This window comes from Dendrobates tinctorius, unplaced genomic scaffold, assembly GCF_039654945.1.
Source record: "Dendrobates tinctorius isolate UK_male_01 unplaced genomic scaffold, ASM3965494v1 ptg000103l, whole genome shotgun sequence".
Lineage (NCBI taxonomy): Eukaryota > Metazoa > Chordata > Amphibia > Anura > Dendrobatidae > Dendrobates > Dendrobates tinctorius.
The window spans coordinates 46,091,840-46,119,169 of NW_027361771.1; the positions used below are offsets into that span (position 1 = coordinate 46,091,840).

Below are 27,330 nucleotides of genomic sequence, written 5' to 3' on the forward strand. Positions count from 1 at the left end.
CCGATTCCACGACTCTGGCTCCTTCATACATGGCTCATGTTTAAGTAATAAATTTACTGTGGTAAAACGGTAACATCAGGGTTTTAGTCATTATTATGATACAATATTCAAGCCATTTAGATAGACCATAAAATATATTTATTGGAGTACTTTAGAACAACAAAAACTTTTGCATATTTACAATTTGTTATACACTATGCAGTAAGTGGAAAAAACAGTTTTTAACAAAAACCTACTGAATAACATTTGTGCAGTCTATGAATTTGTTCTGAAAAACAGTATCGCCTCCATCAGATCCTCCTTCATAGATAACCTCAAATCTGACCTAATTATTTTTAGGGAGTCTATTTTACTCTGACTCGACCAAAATGGACTCCGACTCCACAACTGGGTAGGATGTTAGTTGTTATCTCTGAAATATTTTTTTTTTTTTGAACAAATGAACAGCTGGGACATCCTGACACTCCCCTTGCTTTGTTTGCTGCCCTGAAACAATGCTCGTTTACGGGACTTGGTCCCTGCTCTGTTCCTGCAGTGTCTTTCTTGTGCAGTGTCTTTCTCAGTGCCATGTGCGATGAGCACAGCGTCTGGTCTGCTGTCTGTTTAGATGAATAGTAATAAGCTGGCAGCAGAGCGATGTCACTATGTCTGACAGAGACCAATGACGTCATCTGCGGAAGCGGCGCTAGTCCTCCTGTACACTGGGTATAATGACACCTCTTTGCTGTCGGCTTATTACTAAGCTAAGCAGGCAACAGACCAGACACTGCGCTCATCGTACAGGGCACTGGGTAAGACCCTTCACAAGGGAGACCCTCCACAAGGAGGATGGACCAGCCCTTGAAACAAGTGTAACTGATGACTCAAAAAGAAGCACATTAAGTTCATGGAGTGGCATAGCCAGTCTCCAGACCTTAATCCCATAGAAAACTTACGGAGGGAGTTGAAGCTCCGAGTTGTCAAGTGACAGCCTCAAAATCCTAATGAGGTCTCTTTCAAATTGGCAGAAACCAGCCTCTTATGGACACGAGTTTACTTACCATTCACTTTCATAGACAGTCTTTCTTGCCACGTATAATTCGGCACACTTCATTACTATTGTATAAACCTTTCACTGTATCCACTATAGATTTTTCTATCCTTTTGCCTGGTCTAAGATTGGGACAAGTCATGAAACAAAGAAGATATTCTTGTGGCATATCGGATGAAAGCCTGTACATTTCTGAGTGAAATGGTGCTACTTTTCTCTATCTTGGGTCTGGCCTGAGGTATCAGGAGAAATGTAAATGCATGCAACACAGAAATTTACTTTTTTTTTTTCAAAACTTTGAAAATTAATTTAAAAAAAAACGTAACCACTTTCTGACATCTGACGTAATAATCCGTCCCTGTGCCTGGGGCCTATTTGACCAGGGATGGATTATTATGTCATCGCAATTGCCTGCGCACACGGGCTGTGCGTGGGCGATCGTCGCCAAGTGTCAGCTGATTCTGACAGCTTACACCGAGCAGGAACGGGCATAATGTACTGGTGACTTCAACGTACTGGTCACTGCAGCGGCAGTTTGCAATTTTCACTTGGTAACCTTCTTTGCTGCTTGTTTCTGGAAAATACCCATGGATTCAAAATCAGCACTACATCTGTAGATAAAGTTCCAAAGGGGTATAATTTCCAAAATGGGGTTACTTGAGGGGGGGATTCTGCTCTTCTAGCAATTAGGGGCTCTGTATATTGAGTACTCAAACTGTACAGTAGTACTGTACAGCCATATATGGGATATTGCCACGTTCAGTAAAAATTGTGGGACAAATTATGGTGCCATTTTTACCCACTTTTTGTGTGAAAATGAAAAATCTTGGGCTAACACAAAATTTTGGTGGTAAAAATATACCGTATATACTCAATAATATAGTATAAGCTGACCCGAGAATAAGCCGAGGCACCAAATTTTGCCACGGAAAACTGGGTAAGCTTATTGACTCGATTATAAGCCGGGTATGCATTGTCCCCACATCCCTGCCCTGGTATGCGTGGCTCCCCCATCCTGGAATGCGTGGCTCCCCCGTCCCTGTCCTGGTATGTGTGGCTCCCCCCGTCCCTGTCTTGGTATGCGTGGCTGCCCTGTCCCTGTCCTGGTATGCGTGGTTCCCCCATCGCTGTCCTGGTACGCGTGGCTCCCCCTGTTCCTGTCCTGGTATGCGTGGCTCCCGACGTCACTGTACTGGTATGCATTGTCGCCTCATTCCTGTTCCTGGTGTGCGTGGCTCCCCCGTCGCTGTCCTGGTGTGCGTTTATCCCCCCGTCGCTGTCCTGGTATGCGTTGCTCCCCCCCTCCCATCCTTGTATGCATGCTTTCTATTACAAAAAAAAAAACAAAGATCGTACTCATCCTTCAGAGTGCCCTCGCAGCACCTCGTTCCGGCTTCCAGCAGCTCTTCCTGTGCTGAGCAGTCACGTGGCACCGCTCATTAAGGTAATGAATATTCCCTCCACGCCTATTGGAATGGAGACGCGTGCATATTCATTACCTTAATGAGCGATGCCACGTGATTGCTCAGCACAGGAAGAGCTGCCAGAAGCTGGCACCATTGAGATGCTACGACAGCGCCGGGGGCGAGTAGGATGTCATCTGGAAGCCGGCGGCTGCAGATGTCACTGTGTGCGCTATAAGAGAAATGAATATTCATTTCTCTTTAACAGCGGCACAGGCTGTAGCCACAGCAAACGGCTCCTGCCTCTGACCCCCTCCCCTGCCGGCCTCTGGGACAATTCACTTGTGTATAAGCCCAGGGGTTCATTTTTTGCATTATAAAAATGTGCTAAAAACTCGGCTTATACACAAGTATATTCGGTAGTTCTTTTTTCTTCACTGACAAATGGTAGAACATTATGTGACACACCCGTGGTGTCAATATGAACACTGCACCCTAGATGAATTCATTAAGAGGTGTAGTTTGTAAAATGAGGTCACATGGGGGGGTTCTGCTGTTCTGGCACCTCATGGGATCTCCCAGTGGGTCATGGCATCGGCAAACCATAAGGCTAAGTGCACACGTACCGGAACTCTCGCGGAAATTACCGCGAGAATTCCGGAATTCCAGTCCGCGGGAAAATCGCATTTTAAATTCCCGCGATTTTCCCGCGGAAAAACTAGCATTTTGCAAGCGTTAGCTTGCAAAATGCTAGCGTTCTCCAAGCGATCTGTAGCATCGCTTGGAGAACTGATTGACAGGTTGGTCACACTCGTCAAACACAGTGTTTGACGAGTGTGACCAACTTTTTACTACTGAGGCTGCTTATGCGGCATCAGTAGTAAAAGATAGAATGTAAAAAAAAATAGTGTTATTCTCACCCTCCGACGTCCCTCGCAGGCGTTCCCAGTAGTCCTTTGCGAAAATGCCCGCGATGACGTCAGTTCTCGCGGGAACGCGACGTCTCGCGGTAATTCGCGATGACGTCGCGCGAATTACCGCGAGACTTCGCGATCCCGCGAGATCGGACGCCATCGCGGGCATTTTCGCAAAGGACTACTGGGAACGGGAGCGTGGAGAGAGGCGGGAAGGCTGCGCGGGACGTCGGAGGGTGAGAATAACAATATTTTTTATTTTAAATTCTATTTTTTACAGGGATATGGTACCCAAAGCCCGGAGGACAGTCTCCTCTCCTCCGGACCATGGGTACCATCCGCAATTGTTCTGCTTACTTTCCGCATGGTGTGCACAGCCACATGCGGGAAATAAGCGGAACAATGCATTCCTATGGGTGCGGGATCGCCGCGATTCCGCAAAATAATGAGCATGCTGCGGTTTTTACCGCAAAGCGATTCTGCCGCGGTAAAAACCGCAGCATTAGCACAGCATTGCGGAATCCCATAGGAATGCATGGGATGCTTATTTTTCGTGTTTTCGCGGCAAAATCGCGCGGTTAAAACTGCCGCGGAAACGCGAAAAAAACGCCACGTGTGAACCCAGCCTAACAGTAAAATCTGGCGCTCCTTCCCTTCTGAGCTTTGCACTGTGCCTGAAAATTATTTCCTGATTACATGTAGGGTATTGGCACACTCAGGGAAAAATGCACCTCAGTTTGTTGTAAAAAAAATTCCTATTAGCCCTAAGTAAAATTAAAAACTTGGGGCTAAAACAACATTTTAGTGGTAAAATGTAATTTATTCTTTCTTCACCGCTCAGTGGTATAAAATTCTGTGAGGCACATGTGGTGCTAATATGATCACTGCCCCATTAGATGAATTCATTGTGGAGTGTAGCTTGTAGAATGAGTTCACATATAGGAGGTTTCTGTTCTGGCACCTCAGGGGCTCTGCCAATGTGACATGGCACCCTCAAACCATTCCAGCAAAATCTGAATTCGCCTCTTCCCTTCTGAGTTTTGTACTGTGCCTCAAAAGTAGCATTCCCCTATATATAGGGTGTCAGCGTTCTGAGGAGAAATTGCACAATAAATTGTATGGTGCAATTTCTCCTGTTACTTACCATTATGAAAATGCAATATTTTATGCTAAAAACATTTGTGGGGAAAGTTTGATTTTTTTTTTTTGTTATTTTTACGGCTCAACGTTATAAACTTTTGTGAAGCATCGGAGGGTTCAATGTGCTCACCACAGATTTAGATCGGTTCCCTTAGGCTATATGCCCACGTTGCAGAAATGCTGCAACGTGGGCACAGCAACTGTGGAATCCCATAGGATTGCATAGGGATGCGTTTTATTAGCATTTTTTAAGCGTTTCCGCTGCTGCAAAAACGCGGCGGAAGTGCATAAAAACGCAACGTGGGCACACAGCCTTAGGGGTCTAGTTTCCAAAATGGTGTCACTTGTGGGGATATTCACTGTTTAGACACATCAGAGGCTTTCCAAACATGACATGGCATACGCCAATTGTTACAGCAAATTTTGCATTCAAAAAGTCAAATGGCGCTCCTTCCCTACTGAGCTCTGCTGTGCACCTAAACAGTGGTTTTCTCCCTCATATGGGGTATCGGCATGCTTGTATCAGAAGTAAATTTTTTGTGAAAGAAAATTAAATGTTAATTTTTTTTTCCACATTCCAAAAATTCCAGCAAAGCATCTGAAGGGTTAATAAACTTCTTGAATGTGGTTTTGATCAGCTTGAGGGGTGCAGTTTTTAGAATGGTGTCACTTTTCAGTATCTTCTATCATATAGACCTCTCAAAGTGACTTCAAATGTGATGTGGTCCCTAAAAAATGGTTTTGTAAATTTTGTTGGACAAATGTAAATGCCTGGTCAACTTGTAAGCCTTATAACTTCCTAACAAAAAAATGTGGGTTCCAAAATTGTGCTGATGTAAAGTAGACATGTGGGAAATGTTACTTGTTAACTATTTTGTGGAACATAACGGTGATTTAAGGGCATAAAAATTTAAAATTGTAAAACTGTGAAATTTTTGCCATATTTCTGTTTTTTTCACTAAGGCTAGTTTTACACTAGCGTATGGAGGAGCTGCAAGGGATGCGGACTTCCTCTGTGAAGCTCCGCCCCCGTTCGCACCTCCACCGGTCAGCTCCGCCTCTGTCGGCATGCGGCCTGCGTACCCTATCTTTAGCATTAGGTACGCAGGCCGTGCTGATGAATGCAGATGCCTCCGCATGTGTCATTTTGATGCATGTTGCGTGCTCACCTGTGTATGCTGAGCGAGTTGTTTGTATGCTGGAAGGAAAAGGTTGTTTTCTGTTCCTCTGAAGATTTATGGACTTTAATAAATCAGCCTGTTTTTTTCACAAAGACCTTTGCTGGCTATGCTTTCCTTAACTGCTGCCAAAGAGTGGAATCCCTACAGCTCATACCGCACGATCATCTCTGTCAGAGGTGATGGACTCTTAGGCCCGATTCATCAAAGTGTTTGTGGCAAAAATACCGTAGTAAAACACTTTTAAAAGTTGTGCAAACATGTTGTAACTTTTGTCATTTTTTTGTGACCATTTCAAGCAGCTTTGCTAAAAGTGGGTAGAGCTGGGGAGAGCCAGGGCCGGATCAGGTATGGATATGCCCTTCCATCAAATTCAGCAAAACTCCCTGAATGGAGTAACATTTGTGGTTAGGCTCATTCCACTGAGAAGATGCACCACATTCAATAAATGGCATGCACTTCTCAATGAATTTGGTGTATCTTAATCCTTCACGCCCCTTGTTAACACTGGCGTATGAAGCTGGGCATTAATATATATAAGACTGTGTATAATATATTTGCCTTTCTCTACACAGGATTATGCAGCAGTGAAGAAATCTGGAGAATTTATCACCCCCAGCAGCTGTCACAGTGTGTCTGGCGGAGGCCGCAAAATGACAGGTTCTTCACCTTACTCACATGAACACAAGAGAAACAAGGAGCAGAAGATCTTGGACCTCACCAACAAGATCACTGAGCTGCTGACTGGAGAGGTGAGCGCTGCTGGGAATACTGGGACATAGTAAAGTCATTTTGGTGGGACCAGCTAACTGCCTAGTGGTTATGTTAAGACTCTCCTACAACAGTAGATGACAGGGTAATGAGAGAAAAGGTATGTTAAGCCCCACTCACACAATACACTAATGTCTTTAACGAGTTCCACCAATGGTCAAATATGTTTACGAGCCCCAGTTGATTGTCGGAGGAGATAAGGATCCGGCCTGTTTGATTTTGAACTCTCAATCCTTTTGTTCTCCCAAAGATAAGCCACTACCAGACATATATGGTTATTGGCTATCTCATAGATAACACAGGAGAGGACAAGGGAGCCATATTATGCATGGGAGAGATGGACAAGATAGTTGCCAGCCAATTATTCGTTGACAGTCAGTCATCTCGCTGGCTTTACAATTTAATATGCAGTTAATCTGTTCCGCAGGAAGAAGCTACTGCCAGAAGTGATTTAGAGATTTCAAATACTTAAGATAAAATTTGTCTAAACCCGAGAATGGTCTGACAGTGTTATCGTATGTGTATATAATGACCTCCTGACATCTTCTTTCGGAGGCATACTTTTTAATGTAGAAAGGGTAACTAGCCTCTGCTAGGTCATTATGACAAGGGTTTATGTTATGAATGGGTCACTGAGGAGGAGAGCGCAATAGGCTATGCCACCAGAACACCAGAGAGGTTGGTCGCTCAGCGGATTGCAGACCCCTGATCTTAACAACACAACTAGCAGTAGCCGTGAAGCGTTCCTACGTTGCCCTAGACGCTTCGTCACAGCCGGAGGACTAACTAAGCCTAAAGACAGAAAGGTGAAATCTTAACTGCCCCGGAGCAGATCCCCAAAGGAATAGACAGCCCCCAAACATATATTGTTGGTGAGACAAGATGAAGCACAAACACAAACAGAAAATAGACTGAGCAAATGATGGGGCCCACACTGACTAGATAGGACAGGACAGAAAAGGCACTGTCTGCAATCACGCAAAAACTCTTAACAATTCCAACACGACTGATGTACAAAAATACTGAGGTTTGCACACACCTCGCCCCCACTATATTAGCACTCAGGTGTGAACTGGCGGCTAGCAACAGGCTAATACAGCAGGGGACTGAGCAAACAAACACAAGATACAATAATACAGGGCAGGAGCCAGCAGCCCCTGGGGGAGAAAGCTGACCACTGACAGCAAGGCAAAATCAGATGCAAAGGGTTTAGCAAATGACACTTAGCAGAAAAATGCAGGATCAGGCAGGAGACAGAAATCCACAATAAGCAAAGAAAGGAGCATCACCGGCAGCCACTGAGAGAAGTCTTCTCGCTTTTGTAGTCCCAGTCACTACCCCCACTCCTCCAATTATCTTCTGCAGCTGTTGGGTTAACATCATGTTTACCAGCTCCACTACCAGCAGTATCCACCAGAGGGAGCCTTGCCTCAAAAGTCGGATTAAGAGAGTTATTTGACATAGGAATATAAAGAGCTACCATGTTATAATCTAACATTGTAGCTTGTTATAGTCCCATGTGAGATAAACCTCTACCACAAAGGTCTAGCAGTGGCTTCTTCCCTTCTCCACATTGGGAATCTAAGAATATGCATTTATGGGGAGCCAGATGTTGTTCAACAGCTATATAAAAGTACTAGCTGAAGAGCCCGGCGTTGCCTGGGCATAGTAACCAACTGTGGTTAGTTATAACAAAATTATAATGATTATATTGCACATAAAAACCGTGCATCTAATCCTATCCTGTGTGATACTGACTGCTGAGCCGTGTATCTAATACTATTCTGTGTGATACTGACTGCGGAGCCGTATATCTAATCCTATCCTGTGTGATACTGACTGCTGAGCCGTGTATCTAATCCTATTCTGTGTGATACTGTCTGCTGAGCCATGTATCTAATACTATTCTGTGTGATACTGTGTGCTGAGCTGCGTATCTAATCCTATCCTGTGTGATACTGTCTGCTCAGCCGTGTATATGTTCCTATCCTGTGTGATACTGACTGCTGAGCTGTGTATCTAATCCTATCCTGTGTGATACTGTCTGCTCAGCCGTGTATATGTTCCTATCCTGTGTGATACTGACTGCTGAGCTGTGTATCTAATCCTATCCTGTGTGATACTGACTGCTGAGCTGTGTATCTAATCCTATCCTGTGTGATACTGGGCTCCCCCTGCAGTCTGTGTCAGAGGGTAGTCTGTGTTGGCACGGTAATAAATTGTGTTATTTCCAGCTTTACAGAAGGACGATAACACCATAGAAATGATAAGAATACTAGGCCTCAGTTACCACAACTGTCTACAAAGAAAATTGTTGCTGATAGCAACCAATCACAGCTCATTTTTCATCTTTTAAACAGCTCTGGGACAGCGTGGCGACTTTTGAGTGGCGACTTTTGTGTTTGGACTTTTATGTGGCGAGGTTGGTGTATGTGTGGTGAAATGTGTGCTGAGGGTGGTATATGTGGTGAAGCACGTGGTAGTGTGTGGCGCATTTTGTGTGTTCATATCCCCGTGTGTGGTGAGTATCCCATGTCAGGGCCCCACCTTAGCAACTGTACGGTATATACTCTTTGGCGCCATCGCTCTCATTCTTTAAGTCCCCCTTGTTCACATCTGGCAGCTGTCAATTTGCCTCCAACACTTTTCCTTTCACTTTTTCCCCATTATGTAGATAGGGGCAAGATTGTTTGGTGAATTGGAACGCGTGGGGTTAAAATTTTGCCTCACAACATAGCCTATGACGCTCTTGGGGTCCAGACGTGTAACTGTGCAAAAATTTTGTGGCTGTAGCTGCGACGGTGCAGATGCCAATACATACACTTTTCCCCCATTATGTAGATAGGGGCAAAATTGCAATTGCCGTAATCAAACTGACCTACAGAATTATGTTGTCAGGTCATTTTTACCATACAATGAATGCCCAAACAACAAATAAGTGAGATAAAACTAACTCAATATAGAATATTCACCAATATGACATTCCCTATCAAACTTACTCAGTAAGGTGAATATACTGACAATAGTCCAAAAGTAGAAAATTCATAAAATATTTTATTGATTACAATATTAAAAACAAGGGGAAACTGACAACAGATAACATGAATAATATCATAGTAGCGGGAGATAATATGTCAAATACAGGATAAGAAACACTGATTATAGAATATAGTCATGGTAAGTCCCTAATATATAATCTTCATAAAGTGCAATACATACACAGACTTAGGCCTCTTTCACACATCAGGTTTTCGCCGTCAGGCGCGATCCGGCGCTTTTGACAGAAACCGGATCCGGCGAAATGCAATGCCGGATCCGTTTTCCCCCCCATTGACTTGCATTTGCGCCGGATCGCGCCGGATGGCCATGCGTTTCATCCGGTTTTCGCCGGATCCGGCAATGTGTCGCGATCCGGCGTCTGGAAAAAACGGTGACTGTAACGTTTTTTGTCTCCGTCGAAAAAGCCGGACACGCCGGATCCGGCGCGTCCGGCTTTTTCACACAATGAAAGCCTATGAGCGCCGCAATGCGCCGGATCCGGCGAAAGCCGGATCCGTCGGCCGGATCCGGTTTTTTGGTCTGAGCATGCTCAGTAGCTCTGCCCACAAGACATATATAAAAGCAAGACAGTGGGACCCACAGCCACACCCAACATGCCACCCAAGACAGCAACCAGGCGCAGGAGAAGGCAGGAGACCACTGCAGCACCATCCGCACCACCACCACCCCAAATGGAGCAGCAAATAGAACATGCTGAGGAGGGGAGGCCAGCAGCAGATGAGAGACGGTAATTATCAAATCCCCCATTCCTCCAAACTAGGGCTATTGAATATCAAGATATTCATTGGCCCTTTGTTTCTCTTTATTCAACAGCCGCCCAAGAGATGCAGCAGCAGCAGCAGCAGCACTGGCTTCACTGGCAGCAGCTGTAACACCACCCACAGCCATGGAGTCTGGCCAGCAAGAGGACAGCACATCTTCTGGGAGCCCTCCCTCGCATCGTCAGCGTTTGACGGTAAGTTTTTATTTCCAAAATCCATCTTCTCTGTAATATATGTCTATTCATTGCCTTTTATTTCAAAACAGGAATCACAAGATGAAGAGGAGCTCCCAGAAGAAGAAGGAAGGGGTGGACAGACACTTGGAGTGGGCTCACAATTGGTAAGTTTTTTGCATCAAACGCAGAAACACAACATCACACTACACACAACACATAGAAAACAATGTTCTGCAGACCACACACAGCAAACAAATGCCTACATCCAAAGACATAACTTTTTTTGTTTTCTTCTCTAGTCTTCCCAATCTGGTGCTTGGCCAAGAGGTCCTCGCAGTGCCTCCCAGGGTCGTCGGCGACAGCAACGCGGCGGTCACCAGCGTGTAAGTATAAATATTTTTGCTTTGTTTTTTTGCACTTTTTATTTCCTTTCTTTTGTGGAGGCTAATTATGTTATTTTTGTCTTTTTCTTTAACAGCCTTCACAGCGTGCTCCCGACTCTGACGGTGAGGATGGAGGGATTGATGTGGACCGCCTCATCGATCTCGTCAGAGAAAGGGAGCCGCTCTGGAATATGGCTGACCGCCGCCACGCTGACCTGATTGTTACCCGACGACTCTGGGAGGAAATCTGTTCTCTCCTTGTGGGCCGCTGGGAGGACCTCGAAGCTCGGGCCCAGATTAAAGAGCGTAAGTATATACAGTACCGGTTGCTTGATGTAAACCAGTGTTTCCCGAACTCCAGTCCTCGTGGTCCCCACGGATCATGTGTTCAGGATTTCTATTTACTATAGAAATCATGAAAACATGACCCCTGGGGACCATGAGGACTGGAGTTTGGGAAACACTGATGTTGTATACTAACCACTCCTTTCTTGTTTCAGGGAACAGAATTGTGAATCGGTGGCGGTCTGTGAGGGATCGTTTCAAGAAGGAGTTCAATAAAGAGATGCGGGCCCCGAGTGGATCTGGAGGACGCAGGAGCAAGTACAAGTACGCAGAAGCCCTGTCGTTCCTCCGGGAAACAATGGTCACCAGAAGGTAAATATTACACACCACATGTGAAAAAAAATGTTATATGTAAAAAAAATTTTCAGCCAGGGCCATACCATGTCAGTATTTTAATTGTTTTTTTTTCTCTTTATTCCACAGCACGGTGAGCAGCACTCGGGAGCCGGCACGATTGGACCCTTCTGAGGCGATCCCTGAGGAGACCGGCACCGAGGGACACTTCGACCGCCCCGGTACATCTGCACCTTCCCAGCCTTCCCACACATTCGACCCATCTGTCCCATCCACCAGCACAGGAGCATCGTGGCCGCCTACATTACATGAAGCTGCTGGTGAGGAGATCGCTTTCCCTTTACCCCACCCTTCTGCCCCTGCCACCTCTAGTACACCTGCGGGTACTGGGCGGCAGCGGCAGAGGGGTCAGGAAAAGACTTATGCGCCAGAGTTCTTGCATCTGAATGCATCTTTCCAGAACTGTCTCAAAGTCTTGTCAGAGCAAATATCCGCAGGCTATCAGCAGATCAACTCCAGCATTCTGGAGGTGAAGACACTTCTGCAAACCATGCATTCAGAAGCAAGATCTTCGCCAAACCACACCTTTTTCAGGTCTGTTGTGGAGCGCATGGAAACGCTCTCTCCTGCCCAGCAGATGCATGTAATGCATTCATGCCACGCTGCTCTCCAGCAAGTTACCTCCCAACCTCCTCCTCCTCCCACCACAGTGGGACAGCAACGCGGCGGTCACCAGCGTGTAAGTATAAATATTTTTGCTTTGTTTTTTTGCACTTTTTATTTCCTTTCTTTTGTGGAGGCTAATTATGTTATTTTTGTCTTTTTCTTTAACAGCCTTCACAGCGTGCTCCCGACTCTGACGGTGAGGATGGAGGGATTGATGTGGACCGCCTCATCGATCTCGTCAGAGAAAGGGAGCCGCTCTGGAATATGGCTGACCGCCGCCACGCTGACCTGATTGTTACCCGACGACTCTGGGAGGAAATCTGTTCTCTCCTTGTGGGCCGCTGGGAGGACCTCGAAGCTCGGGCCCAGATTAAAGAGCGTAAGTATATACAGTACCGGTTGCTTGATGTAAACCAGTGTTTCCCGAACTCCAGTCCTCGTGGTCCCCACGGATCATGTGTTCAGGATTTCTATTTACTATAGAAATCATGAAAACATGACCCCTGGGGACCATGAGGACTGGAGTTTGGGAAACACTGATGTTGTATACTAACCACTCCTTTCTTGTTTCAGGGAACAGAAATGTGAATCGGTGGCGGTCTGTGAGGGATCGTTTCAAGAAGGAGTTCAATAAAGAGATGCGGGCCCCGAGTGGATCTGGAGGACGCAGGAGCAAGTACAAGTACGCAGAAGCCCTGTCGTTCCTCCGGGAAACAATGGTCACCAGAAGGTAAATATTACACACCACATGTGAAAAAAAATGTTATATGTAAAAAAAATTTTCAGCCAGGGCCATACCATGTCAGTATTTTAATTGTTTTTTTTTCTCTTTATTCCACAGCACGGTGAGCAGCACTCGGGAGCCGGCACGATTGGACCCTTCTGAGGCGATCCCTGAGGAGACCGGCACCGAGGGACACTTCGACCGCCCCGGTACATCTGCACCTTCCCAGCCTTCCCACACATTCGACCCATCTGTCCCATCCACCAGCACAGGAGCATCGTGGCCGCCTACATTACATGAAGCTGCTGGTGAGGAGATCGCTTTCCCTTTACCCCACCCTTCTGCCCCTGCCACCTCTAGTACACCTGCGGGTACTGGGCGGCAGCGGCAGAGGGGTCAGGAAAAGACTTATGCGCCAGAGTTCTTGCATCTGAATGCATCTTTCCAGAACTGTCTCAAAGTCTTGTCAGAGCAAATATCCGCAGGCTATCAGCAGATCAACTCCAGCATTCTGGAGGTGAAGACACTTCTGCAAACCATGCATTCAGAAGCAAGATCTTCGCCAAACCACACCTTTTTCAGGTCTGTTGTGGAGCGCATGGAAACGCTCTCTCCTGCCCAGCAGATGCATGTAATGCATTCATGCCACGCTGCTCTCCAGCAAGTTACCTCCCAACCTCCTCCTCCTCCCACCACAGTAGTTCCTCCACCTGCACCCCCTCCAGCCACTTTCCATCCTCCCCCTCCTATTACATCTACACCCCCTCCAGCCACTTTCCATCCTCCCCCTCCTATTACATCTACACCCCCTCCAGCCACTTTCCATCCTCCCCCTCCTATTACATACCATCCACCTCCAGCCACTTTCCATCCTCCCCCTCCTATTACATACCATCCACCTCCCCAGCACCATCCACCTCCCCAGCACCATCCACCTCCCCAGCACCATCCACCTCCCCAGCACCAGCAACCTCCCCAGCACCAGCAACCTCCCCAGCACCAGCAACCTCACCAGTACCAGCAACCTCCACAGTACCTGCAAACTCCCCAGTACCAGCAACCTCCCCAGTACCAGACATCTCCCCACTTCCAGCAACCTGCCCCGTACCAGACATCTCCCCACTTCCAGCAACCTGCCCCGTACCAGACATCTCCCCACTTCCAGCAACCTGCCCCGTACCAGACATCTCCCCACTTCCAGCAACCTGCCCCGTACCAAACTCCTTCCCCATACAACTTGCCATCAACATCATCTGCTCCTACAGTCCCTGCCCAACCCTCCACTCCACCACCCACCACCTCTTCTGCTTCCCACATGTCCACCCATTCTGTAGTTTTTTCCACACCTTCACCTCTAACTGTTCCTTCCCCACCACGATCCCAGTCCTCTCTCCACACTCCCAGTGTCGAAGTGTCCCGCAGCCCCTACAGCAGTATTTCCACCACACACTACACAGAATTATAATGTGTGTATTTAAATAAAAATGACCAGTTTTATGGTTTCAGTTTTATAGTTTCAAAGTTTTATTAAACAAGTTTATTAAAATTTTAAAAAAGTTTACTAAAAAAAACATTTTTCAATAAAAGTTAAATTATTTTACACTGGTTGTCTGTCATTTCTTTCTGCGGCGAAAAAGGTTAAATACAGGGTATTTAAAAGGTGAAATGGTATTCAAAACTAGGTATATAACTGTGGGTAAATTTTAGCTTTTTGCCACAGTTGTGTTCCTGGTTGTGTTTGAAGCAAAGTATTTCACCTAAAAAGTTGTGTTTATTGTTGGTGATTTCCTAACAATGTACACAACTTTTGTTAAAAGGTGAAATACTTTGCATAAAACACAACCAGGTACACACCTGTGGCCTAAAGCTAAAAATAGAGACCATGACAAGATAGCCAACTTTGGTTGGCAAAGGTATATACTGTTGGTCCAGAAGGTACACAAGTTTGGTTAGGGCACAAATCTTTCACACTCTGTCATCCTGCCAGTGTACTCTGCCTTGAGGTGACATAAAGTATAGTGCAAAATTGTCCCTCATTACTGAAACCGTCACAGAACTTCTAGTGGTAATGTCATGGTAATCTTGCAAGGTGGTTTCTTCAGAGGTGTCCTCAATGGAAATGGGTTCCTTGCAGATAACAAAATTGTGGAGTACCACGCACGCTTTGATCACCTCGTCCACAGTTTCTGTCTTGAGGTTGATCGCAGTCAATAGGACCCGCCATTTGGCTGTCAGAATACCAAAGGTACATTCAACCATTCTTCTTGCTCTTGTGAGGCGGTAATTAAAAATGCGTTTTGGTCTTGTCAATCCTCTGCTAGAGTACGGTTTCAAAAGGTGTTCTGACAGCTGGAAGGCTTCATCCCCTACACAGACAAATGGCATAGGTGGACCAGATGTTTGCGGCAGCGGTCTAGGTGGTGGGAACTGGAAGGTGTTTCCATACAGTTTACGCCCCATGGCAGACAGTTTGAAAACTTGAGAGTCATTGGAGCGGCCATAGGCCCCAATATCAACCGCAATAAATTTGTATTCCGCGTCAGCGATGGCCATGCGGACAATTGAAAAATATTTCTTGTAATTGAAATATTCCGATCCCGATCCAGCTGGCTTTACAATGCGGATATGTTTCCCGTCCACAGCGCCCAAGCAGTTTGGAAACTGACATATCTGTTGAAACTTGTCAGCAATTTCAATCCACCTCTCTGTTGTGGGCTCTGGTAAAAACTCTTCAGCTAAGGAGTCCCACAGTGCACGGCATGTGTACTTCACAATTCCAGATATGGTGGAAATCCCGAGTCTGTACTGGAAATGCAGTGACGAAAGGGATTCTCCAGTTGCAAGAAATCTGTGGGGAATTAAAAAACAATAAATTAGTTTTAAATCACAGCATTACATACCAAAACTGACCTTTAACACTTGGAGATACAAATTACCACCAACAAGATTGCAGTGAAAGTGTGCTCTGATGCGATCACATCCAATAAATGTGGCTTACCTTAAAGTCACCATCAGACGCTCTGCGGGTGAAACAGAGAAGCGGCAATAGGTGTCCGCTTTTCTTATGAGGTGTGCAATGCGCTCCACCAAGTAATCAAAATTCTCCATTTTCATCCTAACATATCCAAAAAATTTATCCGGGTTTCGTCGAAGGTCCATGCATAGTGTAGAATAGACCCCACGCGTCATTCTCTTGGCTGTGATGGGGTGGATCCACAAACGTCGTCTACGATGCCTGATGCGCTGCTGTCTCGCTCTCTCCTTCTCCAGAACAATCACCCTCAAACGATTCGCCTCTGCTGTAAAATCCGCCAAATTCTTCAAAATATTTCCAATCACAACATCCATCTTCGCCAGTAACTTGCTCTTCTCTCCAACCTGCACTTTCTCCTCTACAACCTGTCAAAGAAGGGCTGTAGGAACACGCTATATATAGTTTTCCAGTAGCCAATCCCGTTCGGAAGGCCACAAGGGTCAATTTTAAAAACCGGATCCGGCGTAATCCGTCGAAAAAACGGATAGAAAAACGGATGAACCGGATGAGACGGATCCGGTTTTGTCTGTCCAGAAAAAGACGGATCCGGCAGAAAACCGGATCCGTCACATCCGGTTTTCAGAAACATTTGCCGGATCCGGCGTTCCGGCACGACGCCGGATCGCGCCTGACGCCGAAAACCTGAAGTGTGAAAGTAGCCTAAGCCTAAAATAAAGTGCATAGAAAATACATAAGAAGGGATAAGTGCCAATAGTCAGTGATCCTCTAGCTCCCTCCCTGACTATTGGCACTTATCCCTTCTTATGTATTTTCTATGCACTTTATTTTAGGCTTAGTCTGTGTATGTATTGCACTTTATGAAGATTATGTGTTAGGGACTTACCATGACTATATTCTATAATCAGTGTTTCCGATCATGTATTTGATATATTATCTCAAGCTACTATGGTATTATTCGTGTTATCTGTTGTCATTTCCCCTTGTTTTTAATATTGTAATTAATAAAATATTTTATGAATTTTCTACTTTTGGACTTTTGTCGGTATATTCACCTTATTGACACAATGAATGCCGTAACAAAAAAAAAAGAATGGCTCAAATGTGGTTTTTTTCATAGTTTCACCTCGCATGGCATTTTTTTTTCCAGTAACGCATCTGGTTATGTTGGTGGAAAAATAAAAATTATGGCTCGTGTAGGAAGGGGAGAAAAATAAACCTAGATTGCAAAAGCTAAAATTTTCTGAGACAGGAAGCAGGTGAGAAAGGTATCTGGATGATGACTGTATCATTATGTGTGTCAGGTTCCTATAAGGTGTCAGGATGTCACCGTCCATTTCTCTATGGAGGAGTGGGAGTATATAGAAGAGCACAAGGATCTGTACAAGGACGTCATGATGGAAAACCAACAATCTCTCACATCGCTCGGTAAGAAATGTGATCACCTTTAGTATGATCAGTAGAAACTCTATGTAATTGTAAATGTTCTATCTTATTTGTTTGTTTTTTTTACTTTGAATAGATTTACTAGTAAATGACACATCTGAAAATCGGTTGGCTGATGGTAATGAGCCAGTATCATGTAATGGCGCAGACCCCAGAGACACAGAAACATATACACCTATAAACCATTTACAACGAACTCCATCTCCTAATATTAAAGAAAAACCAGCGAGATTTGAAGAGGGAAGTCTTCTTCATCCTGAAATATATACTCCTTCAGAACTTATACACTATAAATCTTTTCATATTAAAGAGGAACTCTGTGATGAAAGATACCTCACAGATCCAGAAATGTATGCAACTGCAGAACATATCCAACAATACTCATCTCCATACATTAAGGAGCAACCAGTCTCTTGGGAAGGAAGTCCTCTTCTAGACATTGACTTTTATGCTGCCAGAGATCATCTGCAATACCCTCCTCCTCTTATTAAAGAGGAACCAGGTTCATTGGAAGAAGGAATGTTCAAGAATGCCAACATTTACAGACCCGTGAATAACACAAAGACGCGATTTACAGCTCTAAATCAAGCAACCCATGCCTCAGGCCAAGCATACTATATATTTGAGGATGAAACCCATCTCAACAGCTCTGATTTCTTAGGGCATAAAGCTTCCCAATTGTTTGAATGTTCCAAATGTGGGGATTGCTTTAGAACAAGATCATTATTTGATGTCCATCAGAGAATTCATAAAGGGATGAAAGTATATCCTTGTCAGGAATGTGGGAAATGTTTTAGTTGCAGTGCCCACCTTACTCTTCATCAGAGGGTCCATACTGGGGAGAGACCCTTTTCTTGTTCGGATTGTGGGAAATGTTTCAACCGTAATGCTCACCTCACTGTGCACCGTAGGATACACACAGGAGAGAGGCCATACCCTTGCAATGTATGTGGGAAGACTTTTAATTGTAGTGCAAGCCTTATTGTCCATCGGAGAATTCACACAGGAGAGAAGCCTTACCCGTGCCATGAATGTGGAAAACGTTTTGCCACCAACTCCGACCGAGCAAAACATGAAAAGGTCCACACTGGTGTAAAACCTTTCTCTTGTTTAGACTGCAAAAAAAGTTTTGGCTGCAACTCGCATCTGATAAAACACCAGAAGATTCACATTAGGGAGAAGCCTTATTCTTGTCCTGCCTGTGGGAAACGTTTTGTCCAGAAAACATTGTTGACTTTGCATTTAAAGACACATTCACAGCAGTGACTAGATCTTAATTTTGCTTAGAAAAATCTGATTACACCTTCCTCTAGAAAGCCTTAGTAAAGTTAAATTATTTGGCGTAATTGCACCTAATAAATGTCTCCTCAGCAAGGTGCAAAATTGAATCCCTTATAATCTAATGGCATTTGTTTCTTATCGGTGTGTCCTTACATTCAAAAGCACCAAGCAATTTATTGTCTAAGGCTAGTTTCACACTAGCGCTTTTGAGCGCAGCGACGGCCTGCGCACGGCCGCCGCTAAGCCCCGCCTCCGCCTGTAGCTCTGCCTACCGGCACATGACGCTGCATGCGTCCTGCGTCCCCTATCTTTATCACTGGGGGCGCAGGCCGTGCGCAGTATGCGTTTGGTGGCGCATGCGCCTTTTTGACGGTGCGCCGAGCGCAACCAAACTGCAGCAGGTTGCGTTTGGCGCACCGTCAAAAGGACGCATGCACCGCCAAACGCATACTGCGCACGGCCTGCGCCCCCAGTGATAAAGATAGGGGACGCAGGACGCATGCAGCGTCATGCGCCGGTAGGCGGAGCTACCGGCGGAGGCGCGGCAGGGGGCGGGGCTTAGCGGCGGCCGTGCGCAGGCCGTCGCTGCGCTCAAAAGCACTAGTGTGAAACTAGCCTAAGGATATTATGATGCTCTACATTGTGTATAGAGATGCTTATAGAGATACAGTATATGCTGACATATACTGTACTGTGCATAGATTTTAGGCAGGTGTGGAAAAAAACGTTGCAAAGTAAGAATGCTTAAACTATTATCACTTATATTTTTTAATTTTTATTAAGTAAGAAAGTGAAGGTACAAAGGAGAAATCTATAACAAATCAATATTTGCTGTGACCACGCTTTACCTTCAAAACAGCATCAATTCTTCTAGATATACTTGTAGTTTTTGAAGGAACTAAACAGGCAGGTTATTCCGAACATCTTGGAGAACTAACCAAAGATCTTCTGTGGATATAGGCTTGCTCAAATCTTTTTGCGATTCAAAATGGTTCTTAAAGGAGTTATCCAGGACTAGTTTTTTTCCACTATGGGCCTAACAATAGTCAGGTTATTGCTAACTACATATGTGCTCTATCCGGCGCCGACTTAGAGCAATCACGGACCACTCCTGCTGGCGATTCTGCTGTTTCACGTCAACAGATATGCTCTTCTGGGTTTTCTGTGTGGATGGTGCTCGACTGCCAAAGTCATGTTTGTTGACAATCGTCTTCCAGTTTCTCAGGAGGGAGCCTGCTGTTAATCAGCATGACATCAGCTGCTCTGTTGACATGACACCAACAGAAGCTGGACAATCACCAGCAGAAGCAGTCTGTGACTGCTCTGAGCTGGCAGAGATCAGTGGAAGGCAGAATGGGCAGATAGTTAGCAACTACCTGCCTGTTAGATCTTCAGTCCTGTGACAGAGTCACTGGTGAAGTGATGGAGGGGAGATGATGGCGTCAGTGATGTAAAACCAAAATAGTTTCCTCCTGCACACTGCGTGTTGGGACGGTTTATATAAAGTTATATAATGGGCTGGTTTTAGTTGACCTCCATAGAGCAGTGTCCTTACTGGACCTGTGTGATGTCAGGGTCATGTGATCAGTCACATGATGGAGGAGTCACAAGGTCTGGGCTTAAATGGCTGACTGCCAAAGCTTCCAGTGTTCAGGAGGTGCCTGGAGAGAAAGGACTCCAGGAAAGCGTGTGCTGATCTGAACCGTGGACATTACTGCCTGTTAGCAGACTGATCCCTGTTAGGAAAAGGACTATGTTTCTTTTTGTTTCTTTGTTTTACTGTTTTGCCCGGAGAGGCGTGTTTACTTTCCCAAGCTTGGTTTATGCTGGCTTTAATAAAACCAGGATTTTATTAAAAAGACAGTATTCTGGTTTTACCTCTGTGTCCAGCCGAGTGAGCCGCTCTACCACAGTCCATAGTAAAAAAAAAAAAAAGTATATAGTAGTCCCCTATAAACCCCCTAATGAATTTCAAGGCTTAAAATTTATTCTGCATCAGGAAAATGAACAAAACATACAGCCAATTAGATGCCTCCTTGATGGTATTGCATAATGGTTACGTATATGCATGTGTTTTTCAACATTGAACACATCATTAATCCTGACCAAATCCCAAACTCCATATACTGAAATGCATCCCCAAACTTGCAAGGAACCTCTCCCTTGCTCCACTTTTCAATGCAGAAACTCATAATTGTACTGCTCTTCAGCATTTCAAAGAACAAACAGCCTTCTTTTACAGCCAAATATTTAAAATTTTGACTCCTCAGTTCAGAACACCTGATGCCATTTTTCTGTACCCCAGTTTCTATTTTTTTGTGCAGTATTGAGTTGCGTGGCCTTGTTTGTGTCAAATGTATGATTTTTTTGGCTGCAATGAAGACCCTGCTGACCAAACTTCTCCCCAAGAGTAGATGGGTGTAGCTGAGTTCCACTAGTTGCTGTCAGTTCTGAGCTGATGGCACTGCTGGACGTCTTCTGGTTTCAAAGGGAAGCAAGCATGATGTGTCTATACTATGCTTTGATAAGCTGTCCTGGCTAACCACTATGTCTTTGGTCCTCATCAATGCCCTTTTCTTGGTAATTTCTCAAGAGCTTGAACCCTCAGTCTGATTTGAAATCCTTACCCGGGAGAGACCTTGCTGATGCAGTATAACTACCGTGTGTATTGTTGCAGATTGGTAATGGGTGTGACCTGTGTCTACCACAATCTTGTCACCTTTGCCGCATAGTTTGGCTGTTCCTCAAACGGTTTAAGCCTCCTATCCAGCTGTTTCTGTTAATTACTGTGATTGAACCTGCATATAAAAATAATCATTATCTGTCAACCTGTTTGGCATAATTGGTTGCTCATACACCTGACTAATATCCTACATTCCTGACATTGTGCATGTCTACTTGGAAGAAATTATGCTGCTTTGAAGGTAAAAGGGCGGTCACACAAATTGCTTTTAGATTTATTTTTTGTTCATTCGCTTTGAATTTTGTTAATTGATAAAATAAATTATTTTATTTATGACAGCATTTTTATTTTGCAGCATTTTTTTCACAGCTGCCTAAAACTTTTGTACAGTACTGTATAAGGAGCGGTGAAATGCTCTGGATTGTGTATGATCATGGGATGCCTTGCAGTGTGTATTAGGGAGATTATTTAGGGTGGGTGTCTAAAGGTGTGACGGTATGACATGCATGAGATGTTTCAGCCTATAGCTGGTCAAGAGAGCCTAGTTCATTCACTTATGGGGAACTCTATAATAAATAGCACTTAGGCCAGCTTCACACACCCACATTTCACAGGTCATATCCAGGACATGATGTTCGTGCCATGTGCTGGTCTCCTTACCCGAACTGACCACCTCATAAACATTTATGAGACTGTTAGGAGACTCTTTGCTGGTCTGGAAAATGTGGTCCATGCATGAAGAGTAAAGTGCAGACATGTGAAGCTGGCCATAGAAGGATATTATATTTTAATGATGTAATGCCAATTATACCTCCAATTCCATCACTTATCTTGTTCTAATATAACCTTATGTTACCTACTAGGAAATTAGTAGCATCTTGGAAACTAACCAGCAGCCTTGAAGGGGCCATAGGACTTTTCACCAAATTTTTCATGTTGAACTCAACACACATTCTAATAGTGGAATAACAAGGTTTATTTTATTTTGCATCTCCTTTACAGAGATAATATCAATCAAATATTTTACACCTAATGAGTTAACACTCACTAGGACTTAACTAAAATTTTAATTGTGGGCATGCACCTCTGTTTCCTGTTTTACGCTGACCAATCATAAGCAGAAAAGTGTAGAAGTTCAGAAGGACCTGTGTTGATGTCATTAGGGTCACCTGACCTGAGTCCACATTTCCTGCCAGCCAGAGTATGCAGCTTAAACAAGCATTGAAGATATATTACACAGCACAGAAGTGCGGAGCTTTTAATCCCAGTTAATATGTCCATACTTCTGTGCTGTATAAAATATTTTCAGTGTATATTTAGCCTGCACACCAGCTGGCTGGCCATGTGGACTTAGGTCATGTGATCCTGATGATATCACTGGTCTTTCTGCACTTCTATGTTGCTGCCTGCTTATGATTGGTCAGCATCATACAGGAGGCAGAAGTACACGCCCCCAGTGAAAACTATCTAATAACACCCACTTGAACTTAACTAAAGTAGACGCAAATATTTGATTGCTAATATCTCTGCAATGGAGAAGCTAAATAAAAACCTTTTATTCCGCTCTGCAGCTACTGTTCCACAGTATGTTCAGTTAAACATGAAAACCTTAGGTGAAAGGTTCTCCATTTTCTTATACCTTCAGTTAAAAACAATACAAGCTTAACTTCACAATGTAAATATGTTAATATATTTTCCTTAAAAAAATAAAAGATGGATTTAGATCTATTTTTGGACTTTGTGTCATTCCATTTATATGCAAGAAGTCAACACAGAAGGCCATCCCTATGGAATTATAATAAAAATTCTTTGGTGAGATTTCTTGATAAAATAATTATATACAGCCATCGCATTAACCCCTTAACAACAAACGATAATGGCGGCTTTTTAATGGCACTGAGAAATAAGTATATATTGCCCCTCAGCGTCGGAAAATCTCCGGGGTCTCGGCTACCAGGGGTAGCATGCTACAAGAGAACATGATTCGGGTCGGTTTTTAGCGTCTCCAGTCTTGCGATCACGGTTATTCTCCGAATAACTGCGATCGCAAAAAAAAGTCAGATTTTCTATTCATTTCTCTCTTTTCTGATATGATCTAGCATACCAGAGGAGAGAGAAATGGGGTCCCCCGAGCCCCCCTCCAGTACCTCCGGCATCCCTGGACTCTCCGGCTCCGTCCTCCGACCCTCTGTCTAATTTTCCCGGAAGAAAATGGCGGGCGCATGTGCAGTGCACCTGCCCGAGATCTGCCAGTCGGCACCCAAACACAATAGATTTTTCCTATTGGTTAATTTTGATCACTGTGATAGACCCTATCACAGTGATCAAAATAAAAAAAATAGTAAATCAAACCCCGCCTTATCAAACCTAGGTAAAAATAATAAAATAAAAAAAATGTATTTTTATTACATTCTTTGCAATTAGTGTTAGGGTTGGTGTTAGAGCTAGGGTTAGAGCTAGGGTTAGGGTTGTGTTGGGTTTACGGTTGTAATGTTGGGGATAGGGTTGGGATTAGGGTTAGAGGTGTGTTGGGTTTAGGAAATAAAAGGGGAGAAGCCAGCGCTGCTTATGATCAGAATACAATACATAACGTGCATATGCACATATTGATTTCTAACTGTATTTCAAAATGAGACATTTAGCAAATAATTGATCAATTCTTTGAGCCACCGAGCCACATCAAGGCATTCTCATATGGGGCAGTCCTACTCTACGTTTTTTATATTCGCTGTGCCATTACGGCCTCCTAAAAGTATTAAAAGCAAGACCACATTAAATGCAAACTGTACCTAAAACATTTCTGGATCACTCCAATGGCGCCAGAAAGGGCAAGCGCAGATAAAGTTTGACCAGGTCCGGACATAGACATTTCAGGTCCAACCTCCACACTGCATGACCAGCACCACAGTGTCACGTGGACCCGTCCTGTGTGACACGGCCCGCAGGCCGGTAACTGTAAACAACAAGACAAGGGGGAGGGAACACAGTTACAACGGTGGGCCCTGCAATAGGGAAAGGGGACGTGGAGACCTCCTGCACTCCCCTGAGTCAGTGTTCCTAACGCTCCTAACGTTCCCTATGCCGATTCCGCACCGGGAGCCGCTCAGGATACCTGTCGCCCTAGCACACCCTATACCTATCCCTTTCTAGGGAGCTGGGTGGCGCAGGCACTGGCCCCACCGCTGTACTAATACACGAAGGAAAAACACAAACAGGGGAACACACTTAGCTTTACTCCGTTGCACTTGCTCCTGGCAACAGAGTCCAACACCAGAATGCAGCTCTCCTCCTGAAACGCTGCCACCAAGCTCTGTCAGAGCTACAAGGAAATCCCCTCTGACTTCTTCCACACCAGGGCTAAGACAGTGCTGCAAGAAACGCTCTCCAGCTCCTTCCTCCACCAGGGATGGTTGAAATGAGTACTATCACCAACGCTGATTGCAACACCTGTGACTCTTTTATAGCAGAGCCAGCAATCACACCTGCATTATAAATGTGCACTTAACTAAAGAAACAGAGTGCAATGACGCTCACCACCACCGGGGGCAAACTTAGAACAAACGACACCACAGTGCAATAATCCAAATGGCCACCGGGGGAAAAAAACATCTCTAAGCACAGATTGAGAAAAAAAAAAAGGTTACCTGTGCTTTTATCTGTCCTGATCCCGTATGGATCATGACAGTACCCTCCCCTTAATGAGGGGCCTCTGGACCCTCAAGACCGCTCCCCATCAGGGAACCACCTACAGCGGGGACGCCCAGACCCAGAGTTCACCCCAGCAACTACCTGCACTTCAGGTTGATGACAAACGAGCCCGCTGGTATTGGCAACGTTTGTTCTGGAGGTACCACACATCTCCGAAGCGCTGACCTGGAGAACGAGTTGTGTATGTTTGGTATGAGCTGGTAACACTCCACAACACACTTCCACTGGATGTTTTTTGGTGGCCACCCATACACGCTCGTTCACACACAGGTCCGGACCTCAACGTTTATTGCCACTCGTTCGTTTGTCACCACTAGGAGAACTATTTCTGGGATTGACAACAGAGGCGTCCCCTTGTGTCACTACACTCACACCCCCGCATTTCACCAAGGGGTACACCACCCTCCAACCCTTTCCACCATGAGGTCTGCGCCTCCCAGGGTTGGCCAATGGCGAGGGTTGAGACTTGCCCCTACTCTCCTGCAGCACATCTGCTCTCACCGGAGAGGAAGGGGTCCGTACGAGTGCCCCCAGCTGACCACTTCCCTCGCCCACCAATCTATTACCGGGTTGTGTCTTTTCAGCCAAGGGAGGCCTAAAACAATAGGTACTGGCATTCCCTCCAAGAAGTAGCACGATAAGGACTCCTCATGATGTCCTATACGCAGATGGATATTCTCTACGACCTTGGTCATGCTCCCCTGGCTCAGTGGAACAGAGTTTATGGCCTGGACGCTTATAGGCTGGGCTAGCGTCCTACACCTCAGACCATGAGACACAACACGAAAACAGATTTGCAAAAATACTCTGCAGTAAAATATATGACAGTAATCAGCAAGTGCTGGATAACAAATACAGGGTATTTAGTCAATACGTTTTTTTGCAAAAAAATGTATACCAAGCTGCTTCACCGCGTCAAGGTAACCCGTATTGAAGTAGTCCCTATCTAATGTATTTAAAACCTGAACATCTGAACAGTGTCTAAAATGAACAGGATTCGGACAGGCACTTCTTAGTATGGGCTTGTGGTGCAAGACAGCTCTTTTACTGCAGAGTATTTTTGCAAATCTGTTTTCGTGTTGTGTGTCAGTTAGTGGGTGGTGTGAACGTTGTCTTACCGACTTGTTCACATTGTGCATGTCACATGTGTTTTTAACCTCAGATCATGAGTCTGGACAAAGCGAGCATCCACCAGACTGACTCGTGCTCTTCTGTCCACAAACACCGGTATCACCTCTGGTACCCCGCCAGCCAAGACATCTGCTGACATGGTACCTTGGGAGGGCAAAATGGAGGAAATGTATACTCCCTGGTCGCCTCCTTCCAAGCAACCAGGGGAATGCAACTTCTCAGATGGCACAGATAATTTGGCGCGCAATGGGCAAGCCTGCAGGACATGACCAGTCTGCCCACAGTACAAACATGCCAACACTACTCCCCGAACCGTAGGCAGCTCCGAATACAAACTAGCTACACCTATTTGCATAGGTTCGTCTGGAGACTTGGCATGAACTGGGCAGGCTCTCATAAAATGGCCAGGCTTCCCACAGGAAAAGCATACCCCTCACGACGACGAGCCACAGGACCCCCTTTTTTGTCTCAACAACACCGGCTGTCTGGGTTCCTCCGTCCACACTGGTGGGTCCTCCTCCCTAGCGAGGAGATCAGGGGGCACTTTTTGTATATGTCTTTCCCTGAGGCGTCTATCCACCCGGATGGCAAGGGACATGGCGGCCTCCAGGGACCTGGGGGCGGCGTACTGCACCAGAGTATCCTGCAACTTTGGAGACAAACCCTGCACAAATTGACTCCTAAGTGCAGGGTCATTCCACTGAGTGGCCCATCTCCTAAACTCCGCAAGGGCGACGCCATCAGGATCCCCATACACAAGCGACAAAGCCGCAAAAAACTCGTCCACGGACACCAATGATGGAGAATCGTCCGGTAGTGAGAAGGCCCAGGATTGGGGATCCCCTTTAAGAAGGGACATAATGATTCCCACCCGTTGCTCCTCACTCCCTGATGAACGAGGGCGCAGCCTGAAATACAATTTACAGGCTTGCTGGAATACCAAGAATTGATCTCTCCCTCCAGAAAATCTGTCAGGGAGGGATATCTTGGGTTCTGACTGAGCCTGTTCCTGAACCAAGCCCCCAGAGCCCACCAACAGCTGAAGCTGCCGCACTAACCCTCCGCGCAGCCCCATAATCTCATTAGTAAGGGTCTGCAGGATCTGGGCAAGGGTCTGAACTGGGTCCATGGCTCAGCAGAGAAAAAAAAAGTTGTAGGTTGGTGATAACGTCACGTGGACCCGTCTTAACTAAACTTAACTAAAGAAACAGTGCAATGACGCTCACCACCACCGGGGGCAAACT

At 45.3% G+C, this 27,330-nt stretch overlaps 1 protein-coding gene across 1 annotated transcript in view; it reads left to right on the forward strand.

Annotated features, from left to right (window-relative positions):
* The window catches only part of LOC141100132 (oocyte zinc finger protein XlCOF7.1-like), a 32,488-nt gene extending 13,736 nt beyond the window's left edge, over nucleotides 1-18,752 (forward strand). Inside the window, exons 3-5 of the mRNA XM_073588393.1 lie at nucleotides 6,241-6,417; nucleotides 17,142-17,265; nucleotides 17,360-18,752. Of these exons, the coding sequence (XP_073444494.1) occupies nucleotides 6,241-6,417; nucleotides 17,142-17,265; nucleotides 17,360-18,549 (1,491 nt within the window). The 3' untranslated portion in view covers nucleotides 18,550-18,752. The remainder of the gene's footprint in view (nucleotides 1-6,240; nucleotides 6,418-17,141; nucleotides 17,266-17,359) is intronic.
* Nucleotides 18,753-27,330: the final 8,578 nt, after the last annotated feature.